This window comes from Haliaeetus albicilla, chromosome 11 (genome assembly GCF_947461875.1).
Source record: "Haliaeetus albicilla chromosome 11, bHalAlb1.1, whole genome shotgun sequence".
NCBI lineage: Eukaryota > Metazoa > Chordata > Aves > Accipitriformes > Accipitridae > Haliaeetus > Haliaeetus albicilla.
The window spans coordinates 22,749,783-22,775,308 of NC_091493.1; the positions used below are offsets into that span (position 1 = coordinate 22,749,783).

At 42.0% G+C, this 25,526-nt stretch overlaps 1 protein-coding gene across 2 annotated transcripts; it reads right to left on the reverse strand.

Moving 5' to 3' along the window:
* Positions 1–3,853: 3,853 nt before the first annotated feature.
* PPP1R3C (protein phosphatase 1 regulatory subunit 3C) lies at positions 3,854–8,311 on the reverse strand. Of its 2 annotated transcripts, none has more exons than XM_069796606.1 (2): positions 8,182–8,311; positions 3,854–6,415 (listed from the first exon to the last, which is right to left on the reverse strand). In XM_069796606.1, exons 1-2 carry the CDS (start codon positions 8,193–8,195, stop codon positions 5,470–5,472), a joined length of 960 nt encoding a protein of 319 aa, XP_069652707.1. In that variant the 5' UTR covers positions 8,196–8,311; the 3' UTR covers positions 3,854–5,469. The 2 variants fall into 2 exon arrangements, with proteins under 2 accessions (XP_069652707.1, XP_069652708.1); XM_069796607.1 differs by lacking the exon at positions 8,182–8,311 and adding an exon at positions 7,792–7,991.
* Positions 8,312–25,526: the final 17,215 nt, after the last annotated feature.

Sequence of the window (25,526 nt, forward strand, 5' to 3'; positions counted from 1 at the left end):
CTTGTAGACTTCCAGTTTCTGATATACTATGTGTGATTGCTTGTTCAATGTTTACTCCTCTCCCTTGAATTGGCTCTGGTTGCTAACTTAATGTAACCATAATCTTACTCGCAGTCTCCTGTCAGAAAGCCCAGCCTTTAGCTGTTGAGCAGCCTTATTTTGTCCCCTGTGCTCAAAGAAAGCTGAGGATGTAACACAGGTACAAGAAGGCTGTGTGTTCAGTGCACAGCAATGCCTAGAGCATCTTACAAAATTAACAGCAATTGAGCAGACCCACAGTGTTTATGCTTTGCCTCACCAGAATTAATCCTGGTATCTTCTACCTTACTGTTTGAAAGATGCACTTCCAGAGATCAACACTGGGCCACCTGCAGTGAACACCGCAAAAACAAAAGTCAGTCTGCCTTTTCTGCACGAATCCTACCAAGCTTGCATGAATTTTGTCACTGAAGCAGAAAACACTGTTCTTCACATGGAAGAAAGGAAGGCTGACCAATTTAATGACTAGTCCAGAAAGGAGATAAACAAAAGCTGGAGTGTTAGAAGCAGTTTGCAATATAAGGAGGAGGAGCAGGAAAAAGATTAATGTTTTTAATGGAGGAAATGCCATTCTTAGCATAAATCGTCAGTGAAGCGCATCACTGATTCAATCTGCCGGGCTGTCATAAGCTTCACAGACAGTCTATTGAGCACTACAGAAATGATACGTACATTCCCAAGGCATTATTGTATGAGACAGGTGAAATCAGTTGAGCAATGAAAGACGAGTACTGAGCTGTGTTTTCACTCATGAAGTTGAGGACCACACCACAGGGCTTTTACCAGAGCTAGCTGAGAGTAATATTTCTACCTTAAGGAAAATCTAAAGGTCTAACAGGTTCCTTTCCAAACAAGGATGAAATGCCAAAATATCAATTTTTCAAGAAACAAAGTATTATGTAGCCTCGAGAAGGGAAGTGGGGAGAGGAGGGAAAGCTGTTCTTTGCTCTCCAGCACTTACAGGCTATTGCAAAAAGAAAGCAATAGTTTCCTCTTCTTGTCTACGCAGAATAAAACAAGTAATTAGGAGCTTAATTTTAATTAGGTTAAGACCTCAGGAGCCTCTTTTAAGGTAAGAAGAGGAAAGAATAATTGGAAAGCTTGTGGAGCCTCTGTCACTGGAGGGCTGTAAGAGCAGCGTAAGCAAATGCTGGTCAGGAATGGCTGAAGCACAGGTGATCTTTGAAACAGGAGGAGAGGTTTCTCAAAAAAGGATTTAGCACAGCCTTACTTTCTTTTATTTTGGCTTCACTGAAACATTTTTATTCTTGATTACATTTCATTTTAAAGCTCAGAAGTGTCTGAGAGGGATGGAAGTTGTTGCTTTATATGTATGTAAATACTGTAACATCTACCGCATTACCATTAATTTACCAGATTTACCATATAAATTGTGGTAATTTGTTTAGATATATCTAATTACAGAAAAGGACATTCACTGACTGCCTGTGAAAAGTCTAATTATGTTCTCAGGAAATGTTCAGATGCTGATCTTCCATGGTGACAGATCTTTGTTAATATGAAACACCAGCAAATTTCAATTTAATTTTGCATGGTAAGACTAGGCCTAGCTTCACAAAAGTGAGTAGAGTTTTTAGGAACCCAACTTGAAACACTTATGTTTGAAGAATAAAGTCTGTCAGTACTGTGCCACCCATAGGCTATAACTGAAAGCTAGACACCTTAGTCCTACAGGGCTATAGGAGTGAATCCGGTCATCCGCTCTGTCACCTTAGTGGTGGAAATACAAATCTACAATGCAGCTGGAACAGTGACTTCCTAAGGGAATGAGATGATGCCATAGTTTTGCAAGTTCTGTTTCAAGGACTGCATCTGCTTTATGCCTTCAGGTTTTGAATAGGACGTGTCTGAAAGAGCAGCGTCTAAGATGCATGTTTGAATCCCCTGGGCTAAGACAGTTTTCCAAGGGTGATGCTGCTTTTCTCAATGTCTGATAAATATATTTGTAAGACTAATTTTTTTCAGTTAATATACCTTAGTGTTGCTAATACCTTCCTCTAGGAGCCTGTTACCTTGTTGACGGATGTGAGCTTTAGTGTCAAACACAAGCTCTGTTTTAAGAGGATGGACTGAAACTGCATTGCTTTTGGTAGGGAGTGGAGAAAGGAGAATTCCTTTGCTCTCTCGACTGAGGGAGGGCTCTGGAGCTGCTGAGTGACACCGCAGCACCGCACTGCCTCTCCGCTGGGCAAATATGATCTTGCAAGGCATCTTTGCAAAGAAGCTGGCTTAAAGCCAAAGCTTGTCAAAGGAACCTGTCTTCTGGTGTTTTTAAGTGATTTATATCTCAGTCAAGAGGAAGACAAGCAAGCATTTTCAGTTGTGATGGCTGGTCACAAAACTTGCCTGGAGGGTAAGAAGCGAGTGGATGGGGTACTTCAGGACATGGTTTAGTGGGCATGGTTGATGGTTGGACTTGATGATCTTGAAGGTCTTTTCCAACCTAAATGATTCTATGATTCTATGAAATGCTGCTTTTCCTCATACTAGAAGGCTTCTGCTCTACCCGGTAGCCTTGCATCTGGTTTGCCAAAGCAAAGTCCCGCATTGAGGCAGAGGAGCCTTTGCGCCACTTGAGTTACAAATCTCTTCAGTTCACTTTTTTTGTTGTTTTCTTTGTTTTGGGGTTTTTTTTGTTTTGTTGGGGGGGGGGGTGTTGGTTTTTTGTTGTTCTAGAGCAGGGAGGGGGTGGTGCAATATATAGCATAACAGCTCCTGCACAGTAAGACACAGTGTAGTACTTAGTAGAGTTTGAGACTGGTAGATGGCATTGGCAATGGAGGGTTCTGCGTCCAGTGCAGGCTTTGCAACATGGAAGCTCAAAATTCATTCCCCAGGTCAGAAACACGGTGTTAGTGCCATGTTGTCTTTTGCCTTTGGGGAATTACTTTTTCATAATTAAAACTAGATCTCTTGCTGGGAAACCCTTGACTTTGTGTGCAACAGATTGAACTAAACTGCATTGTGTCACTGAGTTAACATCTTAAGAAATCACATATGAAGTATCTGGTGTGCAACTGGTGCTGTCTAGCCTGTTCTTACTTTGTGCTGGTCTAAACTCCCACCTTGGAGAAGCAGGGGTGTACCAAAACCCTCTGCCCCCCAGGGACTACATCCCTTGGGAAAACAATGCACCATTTTTTCCACTCTAAGTAACTGCAAGGGTAGGTCCATGCTGCAGTGTCAAAGGTGAATGGCTGCCTCAAAGCCAGACGCTTTATTTTGCCGGGAGTTGTTTGGTTCTGATGGCAATTCAGCTGGGTTCCTGGGTATAAGAGGAGAAAACTCAACCTCCCAGTGCCCCAAACAGCAGTATGGCTGCAGGAGGCAGCGTAATGAGCTAAGTCCCAGGTGAAAGCAAGCCAGAAGACATTAAGTGCTGCTGTCTAGATGCACCCATGCAAGCATCTCATATGCTATAGCTTGGCAGGTCAGTCTCACCATCAGATTAAGACAGACTCGTGCCAGACAGACTCACCCATGGCACAGCAAGATCCCTGACAGAATCTGTCAAACCCAAATATTCCAGTTAAATTTGGTGAGGTACAGGGTTGGGGGGTTTTTTGAATGATACAACCCATAAGGTGAACACTTCTGAGGATCCCTCATTTAGTGAAGAGCTTGGATTTCATCTTCAGGGTAATGCCAGCTGCTGACCTGAGATACCATACCACAGCCAGCTTTAGCAACATCCCATGGCACAGAACAAACTGGTTGTACCTTATATCACAGCTGAAGTTGTTTAAAGAAGTTGAGAAAATAGACAGATTGAGCTAACACAGTAAGAACCAGGTGTATCAAAATACAATTTATTCTTGAAACGGCTAGTTTACATGTAACAGCAAGGGTTACATAGGGGGAAAAAGTGCAATTAGTGGAGGAGGCTTCTTTCACCTTAGTATTTATCGTCTCACTGCATTGCTAGTAGCTTCAGACTCAGGCTATTACACTTCATAGCGATGGGCAAAAATGTGATTTATATTTTGATGTTAACAGCACTTCTGTACAGCTAAAAGGTGTGCCAATATTCACATCTACTGAGCACATATTGGACAATTCCTCACACAAGTCTTGCATGAAACACAGATCACCTTTACAGTTTGCCAGCTCAGCTAAATTATAAGCAGATACAAAATATACATTAGCTTACTGAAGTCTAAAAAAGAAAAAACTTCAAAAAATGAGGTACAATAAAACAGAGCAGTTTCCTATTTATGTGCAAGCCTACATTCAGTCTAGAAAAAACTAGTAGCAACCCTGCTCTTTTAAAGAAACTAGCTTTCACAAAGTACAGCTAATTCACCATCTTCAATATGAAGGACCTTGCCTATGTCATTGCTAACTTTGCAATAGGGAGCAGGACACTTGACCATCAGATGCTGTAAGATTAGATCAGGTGATGAGTCAAATCATCTAATGCTGCTACAGACTAGGAAGTTTACAAATTACTTTGTTTTGTCACTTAACCCTATTTTTGGCATGTAGGGTGGTTTTAAAATCTTTTTAAAAAGGCACATTTTTCTTTTAAAATTAGAAGGTAATCATCTGCCTACTAAGTGAGTAGGATGATGAAGTCAAGGTTAGATTTGTTCTCAAATGCAAGACGTTTATTATTCACAAAGCCAATGAGGACAGAGATGTCTTCCCAAAGCAGCGGTCACTTCCACCACTCACTTTGCATGTGAAACCACTTGTTTTCTGTATTCTTCTTTTTATCCCATAGAAATTTCTCTGGGATTTAGAAGACCAGCTTTGGAAAGAAGAAATTAGAACACTGTATGTCTCCAAGTTATACAGCACAGCCTACCTCTTCCCCTTTACCCACATTTCCATTATCCTCTCCAAGTTTCTTAACCTGTATTGAAGCCACAAATCCTAGCCATCCATTCCTACCAGCCTCTGTTACAAGCACACAGAGGGTCATAGCAAGCTTCTGTCCTGACAGCATCACCTCATCTCTACTGCACTCCTAATAGGTGCAAAATGAATTGTGATGTTCTGTTCATGTAACATCCCTGCGCATGCACACATACTCTCACACATGCAGTTACTACAGCTTGCTAAGGTACCATTGCCTTCCATACTTCTTTACAAGAGTCTCTCTCCTAGTGACTCAGGAGAGTCAACAGCAGAAAGCAAGCAGCGTATACTTAAGATACAGGCATGCTATTTCTACAGTAGGAGGCATACACGTGGGTTTTATCCGGGTTTTCTTTCCTTCCAAGGATAAGGTTTGGCTAAGAACTTCAGTAGCATAATATGGTTTACCAAGTCCCATGGACTAGTGGATTTGGATTTGCTCAGACAGCCAACAAAACCTGCCAGGGGGTTTCATCACGTAGTATGTGAACCAGAAAACTAACACTGTTCTGTTGCCAAATGGAAGAATGCTTCCTCGCTTAGTATCGATCACCAATATGGTGATGAATTTTCAACCTGACCCAAGCTCTGCCACTGGGGAAAGAGACCAGTGGACAGCCTCGGACTGCCTAGTTGATCAGGCTCTCTTTCTTGTCCTCTCCTTGCAGTCTGAAGATCTACACAGTCTTTCTTGGCAGATGGTATCTGAACGCCATCAGGCTTCCACTCTGCATGGAGAATCTTGTAATTCTGACCCTCGTTATTGTCCCAGAAGGTATGTTCTCCACTTTGGTAAGAAATGCAAAACTCTATCTTCTCTTCAGGGGAAATGGCAGGAGGCAAGTCAATGGTAAATGAGAAGGTATCATTTTCAGAATCACTGTAAACATTGTTCATGTATACACACTCAACGTCCGTGTAAGTCTTCCACGAGTCAAAGGTAATTCGAACCTGAACCTTTTTTTCAAAGCTCACATTTTTTACTTTCACAGTGCCCGACAGCACCTTCTCTTGCAGGGTGCAGTTCTCCAGGCAGACCAAGTTCTTCTGCAGACGGTTCCTGAAGTCCAGGTAGTCAGCTGAGGGCCGAGGGAAACTCAGAATCAAGTTTTTCTCCTCATGTAGCTTTAAGCCAGATGTTATGTTTTCAATGCCTAAGAGGTCAAACTGAAGATCCCACCCAGGGTGCTCCTGGAACTCAGAGAAGGTGTGTATCGCTGTCAGGGACAGGCCCTTTGAGTCCGCAAACACAACTCGCTTCTTGGCTCGGGCTGCTGAGTGGTTCCAGTCACTCTTCTGAGCTTCGGAGTCACTTTTCATGTGAAGACACGGTCTGAGAGGTTTGAATCTGTTCACAAAGTTGTTTCTTTGGCAGTCCTCAAGGGGGCTGAGAAAACTCTTCAGCGGTGGGGAATGGGCTAAGCATATTCTCATGGCCACGTCCACGGGCATGATGGAACTTGGCAAGGGCCTTGGGTCCAAGATCTGTATCATTCTGAAAAGCAGAAAGACAGGACGTTATTATTTGTTACATCAGGTAAGAAGCGTCTTAAGAATGCATATTTGCTTCATCTGCTGTCTTAATTATTCATGGCCTCATCTTTGCACGTCTTTAACGCAGCCTAAATTAAAATGGACAGTTCAAGCTAAGGAACTAGGATGAGACTGTTCAGTCATTTCTTGCTAACTCTGAACTCTTTAAATTCAAATGTCATCTTGTCTGCTTTTTCCAAACCTCTGAAAAATAGATTTTAGTGACAGCCAATTAAACGTATTTCCTTGAAAATACAGAACATTCTAGTAACCACTAAAACAGATCCAGTTACAGTGGAAGTGCTCAACCACCTTAGCTTCCCTTTTAGAGACTCTAAGCCAGGTCTTAAAATTCCAGCAAGCTGGATCAGCTGCTTCACCTCTGAGCAGAGACAGCACTATATTAAGCAAGTCACCTATCCCATCACAGCATCAAATGGGAGGCTGTGTACCTTGGTGCAGAACCATCACACTGTGACTCTGAACCATACATGTATGTTAGGCACCCTGGTTTTGGTTAATTCAGACAAATAAAAATGCTAAAGCACCTTTGGAAATATTTTCTATGAGCTATTAACCCAGGTCTAAGTAACAGAGCTCTCTTGCACTGTTAACATTGACTGCTGAGTGAATAGGACAAAAAAGAAAGTGGGTTGGGGGGGCAGGGCACACACTTTATTTTTTCACCTCATCAGACTTCAAGAACTGGCTTAAAAGCATCTTTTCATAATTCCCAAAGTCCATGCCGAAAGCCTACTGCAAGTGTTCAGTAAGAATGCTACAGCTTTATTTGTAAAGATTTATTCATATCCCTCCCTCCCAGATGATGAAAACCACAATTACTATGCAAGAGCATGGCCCATTCAAAGCCAGTTAGCTTGAATATTTGTAAAAATGGGCTTCAACTGCAGCACATCCCTTCTGAGAAAGATGCAGTCCTTGCTGGAAGTGCCGATTTTTGTTGAGTCACAGGAAGCCAGAGCATTTGCTTTGTCACTTAAATAAATGGCTTTCTCCTTTCCAGGGCTCTCACTGGTATTCCAGAGCCCTGCCAAAAAAAGCTGAAGCTGCGCTGGCCTCTTAATTCTTCTCCTTGCTTTTTTTATTGTGGCAGTATTTGCCATAATAAGTAGGACGAGGAGAGTACCAGCATCAAATTAATCAAGTTTGCTTTGCTTTAATAGGAAAAGAGCTAAGGCTTCAAAAATACTCTGCAACTTTTGTGACCAGCTCCTGGGGCAGCAGCTCCTAAGCTTTTGCAGTATCAAAAAAAGGGGGGGGGGGGGGGGACCCCAAAACGACAAAAACCAACTAACCAAAAAAACCCAGGAACACAACCTGGAAAAGGTAGGCTGCTAGAAGAGGCAAAACCGAACCGCCAGCAAGAGATGCGGCGGGTTCAGCAGCGTCATCGCCGGGCACCGCAGAGGCGTAAGGACGCGTTTGCAGGACCCGTAAAACCGGGGGAGGGGAGGGGAGCGGCGCAAGTTTCGAGGCGTTGCAGCCCCAAAGGCTGCAGCCCGCGGGCTGTTGTTTCCGCGGGCCCGGAGGAGCGTACCTACAAAAAAAAAAAAACAAAAACAAAAAAAACCACACAACACAAAAAGGGAGCGAAAGCAGTAAAAAAACCCAAAGACCACGGGAGGGAAAGCAGGCGCGGGGGCAGCGGGCGGAGCGGAGCGGCTCCCTGCCGCGGTGCCGGGGGGGGGGCGGGCGGGCGGCGCTTACCTGCTGCAGTGCATGGGGCCGCCTGCTGCTCCCGGGGCCGCTCCGCGCCTCCGCCGCCCCGCCACGGCCGCCGCCGCCTTTATGGGGCCCTTCCCGCGGCGGGCGGCCAAGGGGCGGCTCCGGCCCCGCGGGGGTGGGGTGCGGCGCGGCGGGGCCGTGCGTGACGGCGGCCCGGGGGGGGGCGGCTGCCGCCTCCCCTTCACGTGTCCCGGCCGTGCGGCGGCGGCTGGCCCGGCTGCCGAGCGCCGTGGGCCGCCCCCCGCGCAGGGACACCCGCGGTCGCCTCCCCCCCCCCCCCCCCCGAAAATGTACTTCTGGACATTTAATTTGAACGGTGCCGAGGGCTCTTCACCTCCCACGCGTGGTGATCTGCAGGCACCGGCTGAGGATGTGACAGGCCAGCTGCAGTCCCCGCGTTCTATCTGTTGCCCGCTTCTAGAGCAAAGGGGCAGAAATCGGTGGAACGCACCCCCCGCAGCGCTGGCCGTAGCGATGCTGCGTTACCTGCCTCCGAGAAGGCCCCAGGCGCAGGGCCCGCAAGGCTGACGAGCCCTTGCAGATGCGGGAGGGGTGGACAGCCCGCGGGTGGCGGCGCGCTGTCTTCTGCAGGCTGAGAGTCACCCGGAGAAGGTCCGTCCCGAGTCACTGCTCCTCGTAGACAGTGCCCTGGCTGCTAACGGCCTCTCTGGGTCTTCTGCGGATCGACGGGTTCGCTGTCACCTTCTCGCTGGCCCATTTGCTCTTTTCCCAAGGGCAACAGATGACTTGCAGTCGCCCCGAAAGATGTGATACAGAGTCTGTGAACTGTAATTTTCCGAGTTCATAGTTCTTACCAGTAGATGAGACCACAAATAAACAGCAGGAAGTCCTATGCTTTATGTGAAGCAAAGGGGCCTGACGGGGATGAACAGATGACACAGGATTTTTCTGGCTCACCAAATTATTTTTCTGCTCCTGATTTGTGAGCAGAAAAGAAAAAAATCAAAAGCTCTGGTGCTATGTGTGACAGTTTATTAGGAGATAGTATGTGAGCATGGCGGGTGGTGACAAGGACACCTCCATTTTGGATTCAAGCTACGTAGAAGCAGAGAGAAAAAACAGTCATGAAAGGGCTGGAGAGGGAAGACTTCTGCTGACTGATGTGTGGCACACATACCAGTACGCTGTCTCTGTACATATAATGCGAGTATTCATAGGACAGTAAGACTTCAGTTTCTTAGCTGGGACCCTTGGTGACTGAAGTTCCTGCCTTTCGTGCCAGTACGTGACACCAAGTGTCACACAGATGAAGCCTGAAGCACTAACTGGCAATGCAGACAAGGTTTTGGAAAGTCCCACTCTGTTCCCTGGCGCCAGTTATTCAGGATGACCTTCCCAATCCTCCGCTCCTCAAGTCACATCGCTGCCGCTCACATCCTCTTCCTCTCCTTTCCTTTCTCCATCTTTCTTACCTCTTGGTGACTGCCAGCTCCTTCTCAAAGGTAGATGATATTTTCTCATCGTTTGCCTAGGGAAAGTGCTAGAAAACAGTACCTGTGCTCTGGAAGTCTTGCTAGTTGCAAGGAGTTTATTTGTCTTTAGGAAGAACTACAAAGACTTTCAGTCCCGGCCACCTGCCTGGCAGCAGTAAGCAGGGCCCAACATCCCTCGTGGGTCTAAGGGAGGACTAGGCACATGTCTGGCATTTAGCAAATCTCCTGTATTTCCCCATTGTTATAAAAAATGAGTGAATAACTCTGGAGAAGTTTCATGAGCCTGTGCTACTTGAATCTCTGTCCATGCAGCTTCCTCCACGGCACCGCTTAGCTGGGCTGCTGTGTTACTGGGGACTACGTGCAGCAGCTGGGGCTGCTGTATCACACTACCTATGTGCAGGCATTAAATAAGACCTGGGAAATTATTTTATTCCACGCTTGAAGTCTGCACAAAAGGAGTCGCCTCAAGGCTTTGCTACACGTATTTCTGCTACTATGTAGTAGCTCATTGCACTGTTTGCCACTATAAAAAATTTTGTTCCCGTTGTGTTAAAATACCTGTTTTGCCCAACTTAGAAAACAACATGAAAGATTATTTAAGGTGACATGCTTAGCAAAAAAACAGTAGTGAGATACAGAGCCTTTCATGGGCAGATCATTGCCCAAGTCAGTAAATATGGACTGGAGACAGCAACTTTGTGCCTACTTGGTAACCTGGAGCACATTCATGGCCGTAGACTGGTGTCCCAGTTTCCGGTTGCCAATACAAGCAGAGAGCATTGTGCAGAGCCAAGGTAACTCTTTCCTCATCTGAGGAGATCTCTCTGCATCGAGGCAAACCGATGGGGTTATCTGAGGTAGCATACCAGTTTGCACTGTCAATGATGATGCCCTCGCTGTGCTTTTTATAGAGGACTCAGGTTTCCAGTTATTTTGGTTCAGCAGCTCTCCTGTCATCGGCAGCTTAAAGTGTAGATCTGTCTGTCTGTCTGTCTTGCCTTCAAATAGGGCTGCTAAAATGGGAACACTGGAGGAAAAAAAATCTTTGTCCTACTGTGCATTTGACAGCACTTTGTGGCATATCAGCTTTCCTGACATTTGTAGGTGCACATAGAAGCAATGGCAGAAATATATTCCTGGAAGAGGAAGGGTTGATTTTAAATTCAAGCCCCATCATAGGAGGTTGTACCTTCAACTGCGACTGTAACAAGGAAACTCAAATTGACCACCTAGTCTAGTTCTTTTTCTGAAAACTTTGCACTTGAAATGTAAGAAGCTAATTGCAACAAGTTAGCTATAGTAAATACAGTTTTAGTATAGTGACCATAATCCCAGTAAACTTTAAATATATGTTTTTAAAAATAGTTTGCAGCCTAGATGATCCGGAGGCAATGTAAGGCACAGGCTCACTTTGCAAGGAGTTCACTGAGGTTGCTCGGTGACAAGCAGGCAATTGGGTTCGCACTGTTCTGTTCAAAGACAAATACATGGTATTAGCTCCACAGCAAATGCTTTTTTATATGTGGACGGCCCTCTGGGTCTCTCTGTTCTTCACCTGTCTGAACTAAGTAATGCTTTTCAGTCAGCAGCTCTGAGAGCAGATAATGAGTGATTGTGCATTTCTGTCAGCTATCGGGCAGCAATGGGCTACTTTGGTCATTTGTTTGTTGGCTCTGGTTATTTTACGGCAGAGCAGAATGAAAGAACTGGTTTTTTCAATCTGTATTCTGAAATTGAGTAATTAAACAAGGTTTTTGTGGTTTACGCTGACTTCATTACTCTCAGGTCGCTGTGCTTCTCTGCTGTCCTCCCCCACAGCTCCAGGAGGGAAGAAAGGAGATATGTTGCAGTTGAGGATTTAGAAAGAGTCGCACGGCCTTTGGCATTTGATTGAAGCCTTTTGAAGCAAAGATAAGCAAGCATTTCCTCAGAGCAAATTTAAGTCATGACCACATTTATAGGAAAAAAAGTCCAGAGAGAAAAAAATATAAATCTCCATTTCACTTGCATAGTAATGCATCCCTTGAAAAATTGTTGCTGTTTGCAGGGTGGGAGAGCAATGCTAGCTCAATGCAGTTATAGTGTGCAATGTAACAGGGAAGGTTTTGATTTGGGGCTGGAGACTAAAATCAATTGCTAGGGCAAAGGCAAAACACCGGGGTTACTAGGAAACAGAAAACATCCACCTTCTTTTGGCTGGCACATATTTGGTTCCTGCAGCATCACTCAACACCTGTGAATGAAACAGAGCTTTAATGAAAGAGTATCTGTAATAATAGACAGACATGGTCCATTAGGTCAGGGGACAGCGCAGTCACACAAGGTATACAACAGATTGCTTTTCTTTTCTTGAATTGAGCTCTTCTGTTCAATATTTGCTCTCTGCTACTAAGACTAATTTTGTAAACTTGTGTTATCTATGAAGCTGGGCAGCAGGTTTCTATGAATGTGACTGCGATGCAAGTAGTAATTATTCAGGTACATAGCAAGACTAGTGAAGTCCAAACTGAGTTGAGCCTCTGAGCCTTTGAAAATTTAAAATCAGTGATTTATCCGATGAAATACAGTGAGCAGAAGGCTTATTTAGTCTTAACAGAAGGTTATTTTATTTACTTGCTTCTCAGAGCCTTTTGGGGAACTTCGAAAATTCCTAATGGTTACAAATATATACCAAGGAAACTTGTCCTGGGAAACTCCGTTGTTGTTTTAGGGATTCCTTCAGCACTGGCACAGTCCATATGAGGAATAAATAAGTTTTTGATCTTTTTAGAATTTTTATTACCCCATTCCTCATGGTTCAGCCAGACCTAACATGCTTGAGCCTTTGGGATCCCCTCACCAAGAGGACATCAGTAACTTGTGACCACCTGTTAACAGACAAATTACAGAAAGTCTGGAAAAGAAGTATTCCAGTGCCCAGAAAACTCCTCTTTATCATGGTGATACTGCTATGCTTTGGGAGACTCCGAGAGCATTTTTTGTTGGTATCATTCAGGATGAAACTGCTGCTAAACCATGTTTGTATGGAATATGCTGCTTTTGGAATAAACTTTAAATTTTGAAAGAAAGAAGGCAAAAAAATAAAATGAAACATTTCAAAAAGACAAAATGACATGAAGTTGGGGATGGGAATAGTAATTTTTCAGAAATGTATAACTTTTCTAGATATTGCATTATTAGACAATGTTAGAAAACTCAGACTTTGACAGAACAGTAAATCCCTTTTCTACCCAGTTGCAGCTTGCTTGTAGAAATCAGGCCTTTTCACAGATCTGCCTGGCAGAATACACCCAACCCCTGGAAAGGGGCAAGCAGTGTGCAGCCAAAGTCATCAAGAAATTATGCAAAGATGGGTGGGGTTTATGTTCTTTTACAGTGATTATAAGGAGAATCAGTCTCACCAGGATACGATGTAGGCCTAACTCTTTAAGCACTGGCACAGGGTCTAGGTCTGGTTCTTTTTTAAATCAATAGCAAAAGTTCTTGCCAGTACTGGGTCTCAGAACTTTGTAAGGTTAAATTCAAAGGCATTTAAATTTAAGGCATTTAAATTCCTAGAAACTGAAAGCTTTGGACTGAATTAGAATCTAGAAATTGATTTTAAATGTCTAATCTTATGAAGACTGATTAATGACAGATTAGTCAATGGTGAATGAGTCATCGCTTTGGAAATGCATAGTGCAAGAGAAGTGCATTGCTTTCTGAAACAACTGACATAGAAAAAGCAAGAAAATGTATCTCAGGCTGCTTCAATATTTTGTGTAATGTGATCATATTAAATTCAGGATATTTCAAGCAAGATTCCCTTAAACAGCTTTTATGCAAAATGCAGCCTTTTAAAAGTATAATTGCTTTGGTGGTATGTAGTAAGCAACTGATGAAATAAAGACAATGCCATGTTACTTATAAATTGCTGCTACTTAGAGTAAAAAGGGAAAGAAAAACTGAAAGAAGGAAGAACATGAATGTAGGTATTCATTCTTGGAATAATCTGAACTTCCAGTGAACGATTCACAAGGGTGCAGAAAACAAAACACATACATATATTTTATACATGAGTATAAATCTGGCTTATGAATACAGACCAGTTTTTGAGAATGCAAAGGCCCTTCTAGATGTTTGAACGAAATGCGGTATTTCAGTATTTTTTGAAACTACATTTCTTTTCTCATTTTTTGTGGTTTTTTTTTTTAACCACACACCCAAGAAGGTTGAACCTTGAGATTCTGTGGCCAAATGTTTCATAAATATAAATCATGTTGCCGTGTATAGATAATCAGCGTTTATTCTCCATTCTGTTTCCTAGGCCCAGGCGGAGGAGTTACCTCTGCTGATCGGTAGTCTTTTCCAAAGAAAACAGTAAGTGAAATGCTGCTTTGTGCAATTGGGTTTATGTTTAATTCTGTGTGACCAAGGAAACATTGGTTAAGTAGACACTTCCATCAGCTATGTGGGAAGTATTCTCGTTCTTTGCTATCTTTCAAGCAGAAATGTGATTTCTTTATCCACATGTGAACAATTCCTTACAGCCTTGCAGGAGCCACATGATTTTTCAATATGGTTACCATTCCCATAAGACTTATGTTGAATGAAAACCTTCATCCTGAATGAGCATTGCTATATCTGACAGCAGCCCAGCTAACATCTGCAATATGTTCACCCAGAGTGTCTTGGAGATTTTTAACAGTCTGAATAATGCTCCTTTTCTTGTTCTGCCACCCAAGAGACATGATCCATTCCTGTATTTTAGGTTCTCTTACAAGGTTGGTTTTGTCTTGTGTATCACAAGGGAAGAACAGGGCTTGGAAATCAGTACAGTGAAATTCTGTGTCAAGTTTTTCTTGCATTTGCTATGTGGCGGGGGGGGAAGCTCCCCTACGGCATAGGTCTAAGAGACAAATGAACCTTTTTTCTTTCAGAATTAGTCTAATTTCTAATCACTTCAGCTGTAAAATCAGAGTTTCCTAGAATCTGACCTAGTTATCCTTTTTGGATGCACAACATAAACACATATATGTATGTATGTATATTTCCCCAGTTTCACAGGGGTCAAATTTCATGCAGAGATTAATTTCATTTTTAGATTTGCTGGAAAGAATGAAGCTCTTAAATCCAAGTGCTGTAACAGCATCAGTCTTGTTTCATCCCGCAACGGGAGGGGAAGTAGTTAGGGCCCTGAGTGTAGAAAGGTCTGTGGGCTAAATAACAGATTTGCAATAAATTGGTTTCTTTGGGTTATTCTTGGATGCTGCTTCCCAGAACACAGAGAGTTTACTGTCAAAATGTGCTTGCTCCATATATGCAATAATGCTTACAGTAAGTTTTGCAATCTTTAAAATGGATTTAATCAGTGAGAAAAATCTTGCATGCTTCTCTGGAGAATTACAGTCATAGAATAATGGAGGTTGCAAGAGACCTTCTGAGGTCATCTAATCCAGTCTCCTCCTCAAAACAGGACTAGCTTCAAAGTTAGATCTGGCTGCTCATGTTGCTTGTCCAGCTGAGCTTTTAATACCTCCAAGGACACAGTCCACAGCTTCTCTAGGCAACCTGTGCCAGTGCTTAACCATTCTTATAATTTCTTCCATTTATCTATCTGGAATTCCTTTGCTGCAACACATGACCGCTGACTTTTTTCTTTTTGCTGTACATCTCCGGGGGAAAGTCTGGCTCCATCTTCTCTCTACTCCCTCTTTCGGTAGTGGGAGGCTGCACTCTGACCCACTGTTACTTAGCCTTTTCTTCTGCAAGTTAAGCAAACTCAGGTCTCTCAGCCTCACCTTGTGCAGCATGTTCCAGTCCCCTAACTGTCTTGGTGACCCTCCACTGGTTTCACCCCAGTTAGTCCATGAGGCTTTCTTATTGAGGGACCCAAAACTGGACACAGTTCTCTAGATGCAACTTCACAAGTGCCCCATGGAGGGGAATAATCACTTCCCTTGGCCTTTATTTCAGGATTTTAAACAAGGTCCATGGTGTTCTCTCATACATAGAGCACAAGCAGAACTTCTTTGTTTGCAGTGGCAAAGCCTCTGTACAGGTTGGTACATAGAAATCTGTGAAATTTCTTCAGGGCTCTTTGGTTTGTTTGGGAAACAGCAGTTATCTCATTGGTATTTTGGCATACATAAGTTACATTTTATTTGTGGGCTGGGGGATGCTTTTCATCACTCTTTGTTCCAAATCTGGCAGTTTTGGAAATCATTCTCTCTCTTGTATATGATTTCAGTCATGTATGGAAGGGATATTGCACTTCTGTAAACAGACTATTGCAATCTTTCTTTCAGGCCTTCAGGCATTTTGATTTAACATCTGCCTCCATTTCCAAATGACACCTTTTCACACTTATCTGTGAAACTCAAAGTTCTCCCCAAAATGCTGATACAGAAACCATTTGCTTTGCTTGCTGTCATGGATAGGCCAACTTCAAACCTCTTTGGAGGCTTTTTCTTCAACACTACATCTTAAGATCTTCCTCATCTTTATTTCTACACATGTTGCTGCTTCCATCTTACTATTTCTTCTAATTCATTTTGGTTGTGTGATTTCTCATGCTGTCAATTTACATTTCACCTTCTCATCCCTTCTGGCTCCAAGTCTACTAAACTGGTTCACCACGCTTCCACTTTATCTCCTGTAATCATTTACCCAAGGCTTATTGCCCTGATAGCTTAGCAAAAGCCACTAAGATTTTCATTACTACTTTACCTCATCTCACGTGAGCATTGAGGCTGGCAACCTTTCAGTTTTTCTTTCTGAAGCCCATTAAAAAGGCATCTAATGCAAAAAATCACAGCCACTTTTTCACCATGCTGTTCCTACACCACACCAACAAAAATTTGCTTCAAACCACTTAAGGTTCCTCAAATGCTAGTCTAACCCACACATATTCTTCCTGGCTAGTTCTTTTTAGCCACTGTGTTAACCAGGCAAGTGGATGGACTTTGTTCATTGAGGAAAACACAGCTCATGCACTAACTTCATCTAACTTGCACTCTACTACAAAAGCATAGATCTCACCTCGGTGACACTGACATACATTTACTAGTCATAATGTACTATTTAAGGATATGAGGAGTTATCTGAGGACTTCCCTCTGAAGGAGAAAGCACTGAGTGTGTTGGAGAGGAAAATGAATTCTGTTTTTATTCCCAGACTAGTAAAAAGGAAAAAGGTTCTCTTAACCAGGGGTAGTTAGAAATTTTTCTTTGTTACAAAATTGGAATGTTTAGAGGAATAAATGTTCATCAGAGTGGTTCTTGGAAACATAACTGTTTTTTAAAAAAACCCAACCTTCTCTTTGCCTTTAGCAGGGAGTTACCAGGGACCCCTTCCCAGAGAATGAGACGGGACACAAAATAATACATGGCGTGGGTGGCATGGCATTCATGTCCTTCTCCTGGGTTAGGGAAACCCCATCCTAAAGTTCCTGATCCTTTTTCATATGCCTGTATATTTCCCTGCTGTATATTTACGTGTGCAAAGCTGCATAGCTCTAACAGGAAAGGCTGAGATAAATGGATTCCAGTAAAGGCAGTTTGCAGCCTATCGATAGGGCAGGAGCAAGCTACCTCCTGAGCCAGTGAATGCCTGGCCATATCAACTGGTTGTTATGGGAGAGGAAGTTGTGATTCTGTCCTTTGGGAGTAAGGGAGGAAATGGGAGGAAGTAAAATATTTACAAAATAAATCTTAATAAATCTGTTTCCATCCAACCCAGAATGCTAACTGTTAAACTCTCTGTCTCCCAAGGGAAAGGAAAGTTGCTCCATTTGTAGCTTTTCTTCTCAGGGTAGTCATAAAGACAGTGAGCATGACAGAAAATAAATTCTAGCTCTGTATAAAAATGGAAGCATGGAAATGATATATCAGTTTTATTATTGCCATCATGCATTACATATTTGGCTTCTCCAGATAATAGCCATATTCATAATTCATACCATCTGTATTGGAATATCCCATGAAGAAGGTATTTAAAGAGAAACTTCTCTGCTAGTCATAGCACAGCAATGTTGAAAGCGGGATGGGGTGTTGGTCAATGGAATGTCTCTGGTTTAGAAATGACACCTTGTTATCAGGGCTGCTAGCTCCAAAACCAGGTTATGAATGCCCTGCAGGTATAATACCAGAAAATAAAATAGTATGCCTGGCCCTTTTATGTAACACAACATAAGAACAGATAGAGGAAGAGAAGTGATGATTCATTATCTGTTCATCCAAAAAACAAGATTGCTGATTCATATGCTACATCCTAAAGCTTCACAAGTCTAAATGTATTCTTGAGTATTGTCAAATCTCTATAAAGATTCTGCACACAGGAGAGTGCCCATGCTTTCTGTCATTGATCTTGTTCTAAATCAAAAGATCTAGATCATCCTTAGACTCATTGGTATGTAATGTCTCTTCTAGTATGCCCTACTTCTAGCATCTGTTGTTATAAGTTTTACAGGTAATATAGCATTAGTTTTGTCCTCTGTGTTTTTAAATGGCATGTAGAACTTTAAAAATACATAATATAGTCTATAGCACACTATAGTTTTTGTAAATTGCATTCCAGGCTCATGCTTGTGCCCTGGTTTTTTATTACAGCCATATACAAAAACAAAGGTAAATCAATCCCCTCTTGCAGGTAAAGGTCATTCTGTCCAAGGTAGGGAGCTTCCTGGACTCAGATATCTTTTTTTTTTTACATCAGTTTGTTGAAATTAGCAAAACCTTCTTTCTACCATTTTTATCAAAATAAGGCATTAATCTCTACTTTGTTTAAACTGTATAAACCTATTAGAATTGGATACAATGTTGATTATAAACAACTGTGCCTAATGAAACAGCAGATTTTTTGAAAAATTGGGACCTACTCCAGTGTAAGCACATCAAACTAGTGTGAAGTGATGAATAACTTGTTACCATATAAATATGGAAGGTCCCTGCCATGATTCTGCAGCTGACATTTCTAATGATAGGTTCTCAGCTAAGTCAACAGAGATATTCCTCTTGCTTTTGTGGGTCTTTGAGGTCCTCTGTTCTTGGGATCATTTCCTTTCTTTATCCATATGAATTTGAAAGAGTAATTATACTCCTGAAGATCATTCCCAGAACAATGTTACTACACTCAGCGTGTAATCCTTACAATACAAGTAATAACAAGGGTGGAAACTCCCACTTGAAACTCCTACTACCAGTCTTCACTTGATGGCGCAAGGAGATGCTTAGAAAGCCATTCAGTGAGAGGTGCTCCGAGTTTTAAGACGATTCTACTTTCACTGTGCATCATCAGCCACAATAGTTTGCACAAATTTAATGGAGCACGAGGTTCTTTTGATTATGTGGGTTTCTGTACTTCAGTGCCAGTATCATTCAATCAGCTTGAATGGTGATAACCAACACCAATCTGTTGCAATGCTGTAACAGAAACGGTGTAAAAAACCTATGATAGTTTCAAGAAGTGTTGCCTAATATTTATTTCATCTGTCTGTATTTTTTTATTGCAGAAGAAGTGGTTCAGCAGACCAGCTGAGCAAATCTGCTACTTTCCCAGCAGATTAATACTGGTATAAATTTCATAGCTGAATGATGATGTTTTCATGCCTTATCAAAAGAGTCATAGGTCAAAGATCATCCTCCTTCTAGCAGGAGGGAAAGGAGACTTACAGATATACCTGTACTATATACACTCCAACAACCTGTAGCCAAACTACTGTAGAATTCTTTGAGCCACTGTTATGTTGTACAATATTTTAACTGTTGAGTCAGCATATTTTTAGCAGGGTAAGACTACCGAAACATATTATGACTTCATTGCTGATACACAGCATCATACCGAAACATATTATGACTTCATTGCTGATACATAGCATCATATCTAAAGCCAGTTTTCTTCCTTTTTAAGTCTTATGAGTAGATGAGTTCAATTACCCACTGAGACTTCATTCTTGCAGATAATTGACTACTCATCCACCTTAAATTTGTCTTTGGTAGCCTGGCTCAGAAGGCAGGTGATAGGATGGCTGATGCAAAAAGTATATGCATGGATTTAGAGTGGGTAAGAGAGATACGAACATGCATTCCAAGAAAATGCTTAGTTTGCTTTTTTAAAAAAAATCTGAAAAATAGGGCACTGGTTTCCTGCCAGGGGACACTTTTGAATAGGAATGTCTGGAATTATCTATTAAATTGGGTCTAACTTGGAGTAGGAGGCAGAGAGCAGGAAGAAATAGTGATGGAAAAAATGGATGCCAGGCTAGGAAATAAGTTGAGTTAGAGGCTCCACATCTCAGAGGCTTTGTTCTGTCTCTGAGCAGTGTCCCAGAACGGGTACTGACACGACACTTTGCTATGGTGTCCTATCCTTTCCTCAAAGGGGAACAAGAAGAGAGCACTGCCAGTTCACGTTGGTCATTTCGTCCCACCACATATGTCATAATTTAAATGTAACTTGTGCCAAGAAAGAACTAAGCTAAAAATCTTTTTATTTAGATATATTGCCTACATATGAAGGGAAATTTTAAGTCTTCATAAATTCTGTATTTTCACTGCAGTTAAGTGTTTTGTGGGCACATTTGATTTTATCTAAACATCACTACTGTGGCAGAAATTCTGTCTTGAGTTTTATTTAAAAACTTTTCAGTGTCCTTGAGCAGTGCTAAGCCCAAGGGCCCTAATTCAGAGGTGATGTTGGCCACTGGCCTTCCTTTGCTCTGTTCACTTTGCCTTGTGCTTCAAGTGATGCAACACAAATGTTACCAAAAGGTGAGAGCTAAAGTGGTGCTTGACATTTTAAGAGGCACATTTTCCTGCCATTCCATTCCTCCTCCTACTGCTCTTTTTTTTTTTTTGTCCCTGCAGTTAGAGGAGCTGTGCCAGTACCCAGCACGTGTAGCTGCTGTGTGTGCCAGCCTCAGGGCTGGGGTCACACATCCATACAACAAACACTCCACAGTGGAAAACTCATCACTGAATTGAGGCAAGGCAGGTTGCTGGAGGGAATATAACAGGGGCCTCAACTTGCCGTTCTTGCCCTGACGTGAGGGGAAGGGATCAGATCCATCCTTGCCTCCTCTCACCTGTAGCTAACAGAAGACAGCCAAGAATTGATTCAGTGAGTCTTTCTAATTCATTTTGGGTCATGTCAAAGAGGTTTGCTGAAGCCACAGCAGGATTTCAGATGCTCTTCTTTGCCCTAAAAAATGACTAAGAGCAGTCATGTTCTCAGTTACAGCTGAGCAGCAGCTTAAAAAGCTAGCAGCCTGTCAGCTCCAAAGTGGTGCCTCACTCTTAAGTGTGCTATTAGACTTACCATATGCTAACATGTCAGATGCAAAAACAAGGTTTGCATGTCACTGGGTCTGCTGCAAACAAGCTCCAATTCAGCAGCTCAAATGCACAACCATGAATATATCTTTTAAGGAAAGGGTCTAGATCAAATTCAGAAGCAATTTAAAAATAGGAGTGTGTTAGTTTCATATGGGTAAATGCAGGAGAGTGATAGAAGGTGGTAAAAGGCACATAGCAAAGGAAAAGAATGTACAAGTAAGTCCCTCCAGGTCACTGTGGCCTTGCTTTGAATTCCTTCTGAATTTAGCCTGGAATGTCAATGCCCACATCAAGTTGCTTTTTGAACACAGCACAACACAACATGCCCAAGCTAAGCTGCAAACATAAAAACCAGTTCCCCTATCTCTGTCATATTTTTTCCTTGTTAATCACTTGAAAAACTTTCTGATAGCTGATGGAAAAATTGCTCATTAGTAAGCTGTTTAGAGATCCCTGAATTGAAAGGCAGAATGTAAAATGAACGCCAGTCCAGATACCAAGAAATTATGGAAGATCTTTCTCTTCTCTGTGATCAGTCCCTAGAAAAGGTGTTATTGTTTGGCTTTTTACAAACATACTTTTTCCTATAAGAGAAGCAAGGTAAATTTTCCTATTAAGCAGCCACAAAGTGCAGACAGTTGTCACACACTGGTGAAAATATTCCCCCCACCTGAAATTCTGAGACTTTTTTTTATATATTCACTGGGGTTTGTTGTTTGGGATTCTTGGTTAGCATTTATACTAATGTTTCCATCCATTAATTTTAAGTGCCCCAGTGTTTTGCAAAAGATCACGGTAGAAAATAGCCTGTGTGCAGAATTACAAGGTAATTTCTTAGCCATATTTCTAAGGCAGGTGTTATCAAAACAAAAGCACCATTTTGGCCTGAAAAATCAAGGTCTTTCACTGATTTTAAATTCTGGTTTGAAACTTTTTGACACATAATGCACATCATGTTTGTGTTGGTTTCTCTTCACTCAACTTCTTTTTTCCTGAACAGTGGGCAGAAGGCAGGGTTTCCAAATAGCATCGGCTGTGTTCCAAGATATATCAGAGTGCTTGGCATCAGGAGTGAAAAAAGCAGCAGAATTTGCCAGTACTCACAATAACCACATATCTAGCTGCTTTACACAGCTCCTCCCAATATAGATACAGAGGTGCTATATCAAGCTTTTACACAATATAAGTTTGGAAGCTCTGTCCGGGGAATATGAAGTTCACCTAAGCCTTCACATTTGTGCTGGGATCAGCTGCAGCAGAAGCAGAGGTTTAAAAGAGGACACTGGCAGTTTGCCTAAGAAAGAATAATGGCCAATAAATCCTCTTTCTAAAGTATTTGGACAAAGTGTTACTTAGAAATTAAAAAAATCAGTAACCGGGCAATTTCAAAATACAAACATAGACAGTCTTGGATTCCTTGTTTCTTTTTAAAGAAGAAATATATTTCTGAAGTAGTTCAGTAACTAAAGGTCACATCTGGTTCCTTAGTCTTGTCTTTCCTAACGGATGAGTTTCAGTGCTGTCCCAAGCTGACTTCTGTCCATACATACAGATCTCTAGCTTGAAGAACACTACGAGCTTGACCTGTGTGGAAGCATAGCTTGGAGTTCATGCATTTCTGATGCTCAGACCAATAATAATAGCAAGGTTATGACTACTCCATTCTGCCGATACAACTGTTTGGGTGGTTCTAATATCACTTTGCAGCACATCTGCTTTTACTTAACTCCCCTTTCATTCTTGAGTTAACTCTTTTACCGTATCTACAGTGAACTCTTCTGCCATCTCTACAGGCGAATTACCTCCGTAAAAAAAGACAAAACAACTGTATATATGCTGCTTTGACCATGCAGCAGTGCTGTACTCCCTGTCCATTTTCCATCCATCCTGCTGCCTCACAAGTTGCTTGCAGCCTGCAGCCTTGGTGGCCTCAGGTGCTGGACTTTCAGCACTGTGAGGGACCAGCTCACACCATCTCTTAGCCTATGCTTCCAAGTTGGCATCTGACTGACAAGATTGTTACTTTAGAGAGTGGTCTCAGGGCAGCCATTAATGTGTAATTTAGATTTAGCTAGTATAGTTTCTTACTATACTGAAACATAATGTCTCTGATTTTATACAAGAACTGGTTCTTCTCCTCAGGGGCTTATTAAATATTCCTTTTAAGAATTTTATGAGCTCAGCATCAAAGTACATTATAAATCTGTCCATAGATAAATAAAACTGTACTGAGGAATGTTAGCTGAGGGAATCTATAGCAAGATTTATTTCTCTACCCCTTCTGCCCATGCAGAACTTCAGGCCTCCCTCAGCAGAACTGCCTGGCCCAGAAGCAAAGCCTTTGGTTTCCTTTCCTATCCTAAAGGGCCTGGGAGGTCGGCCAGCTTATTTAGCAAAGCACTTAGGTATGTTACTGAACTTCCCCCACGCAGGTCTCTTTATGTAAGCCAACATGACTTCTCAAAATTTTGTCATACTTTGCTAGCCAGAGCCAGGCCACCTGGGGAAAAAAATGACTGATTCAGCTTTTAGCTAAGGTGGGCTACACCTACAGGACTCCGTGAGATCTCTACTAAAAGCAAAGCAATTCTCTCCCAGAAGCTGGTGTTGCTGTGCTGTTAGATGCAAAGGACAGTTTCTACTTCATACTCTCTATAAGGTGAATCTAACTTTCCAGAGCTGCCCTCTCTGTGTTACCTGAGCAGATACCAAATGAGAATAGCTCAGAAAAAGTATGATTTTATTTGGTTCCAATTTTGTTTTGCTAAAAGCTATTTTGGCTAAATTGGAGGATTCCTAAGACCTTTTGATGTTTCCTTACTGTGATCGTTCTGTCTCGGATAAAATGCTAGTAGCATGAGGGCAGGCATGTATCTGTTATTCTGCTAAGAAAAGTCTGCACTTTGGTCACTCAGATCTTTGCTACATCGAACAGACTGCTTTCAGATCACTTGATCTAGCTATAAAATGGGAAAATGATATTCCTAATAAAATTATTAGATACTGTTATAAAGTGTCTAAATAGAGAAGAAAGTCCCTGTGGTGATTGTGTACTCTCCCACATATGCTGCAATAAGTTCTACAGTGCTCTGCTCTGCTCTGAATACCTGGCTGACACTAGGCACTTTGCTGGTTGCATCAAACTAACTCAAATGATAAAAATAATTTGTTTGCCTACAGTTAAAGATCCCTAGTAACTAGCATGCATTTCATATTTTTTTTTTCAAGGAATATCATTTAACTTGGAACAAATACAAACGAGGCCAACTTCTGTCCAGTGCTTATCTGTTGCATAGGATTTTTGTTTACAAGCTAAGAGGGCCACAATAAACAGCTGGATGCTATGTCCCCATCTACACTGCAGGGGCTATTCTGGTTCACAGTGAAGAGTTTCCATACATGGACAGTATCAACAAAGACAGCAGTAGCTCTGCTGCATGAGCTGTCCAGACAACAAAGAAAGGATCATCGGTGAAATTACTTCTGAAGAAAAACAGTGACTAAACTACCAGGAGAAAGCTATTTCACCGTTACATGCCTGTGGGGCATTTATTTTGTGTGCACGTATATTGTGTGCAGTGATGGCATTTCAGATGTCTTTAAGGTTTTAAGATCTTAGTCATGCCCACTACCTCCACACCAATCTAATCTTCCATTCCACTGTTCTGTTTCCAGTTTTGAAATTGTTCAGGTTACAAGGTAGATCTGGAAAGTAAAATAGGCTCCTACTGGGCACGTATTGGTGAAGTGAGGTAGGAGACTCCAGCTAAGTACTTTGAGATCCTATCTTGAAGACCAAAGGGCCTGGCCAGATGAGGCAAAGAAGTGAAAAGGAAAGGGAGAACGATGACCACTCACTCTCCTGGAAGGACTCCAGAGTGATAGAAGCTGAGACATATTTAGTTTTAACCCCAAGTAACCTTGCTCTTGAAATGGCATCCTGTGTAACTTCATCTTAACAGCAATAGTTAGCATTTATGTAACTCTATAAAGTTAAAAGGGCCTATTTTTTAATTTTATAGAAATGTATTCAGTCACCTCTACAATACAAAAAGGGTAACTTTTAAATATATTTCCCAGATAGCTAAAAAGCCCCATGACATAGGATTACCCTACACACTCAGAAATGTTGCCATCTAAAGAGGAATTTATCAGGTGTTAGGCACTGGCTGTACTGGCTAAGCACTCAGCGGGTACAAGGCTATGCAAAATAATCACAGTCCCAGGTGAAATACAAGCACTACTCTTTACTATTTTTAGGCAGCTGGATTGTATCACTGTGTAACCATGATCTTGAGAGTGACCATAAGGCAACAGCTCAACAATCAAGGTATGTTTGATACAAGAAGAAAACCAGTAATTTTCTGGAATGAATGGAAATATTATTTTCCATGGATCAATAAGGACATAAGTTACTGTTATAAGGCTTCCTATAACATGTGCAGAAGAAACACCTCAGTCGCTTATAAAAAATTACAGAAAGAAGTGGATCACAGAAATAATCCTAGAATAAACTGTTTGAATAAAGCACTTAAAATTTTCCCTCTCTTGCTAGAAA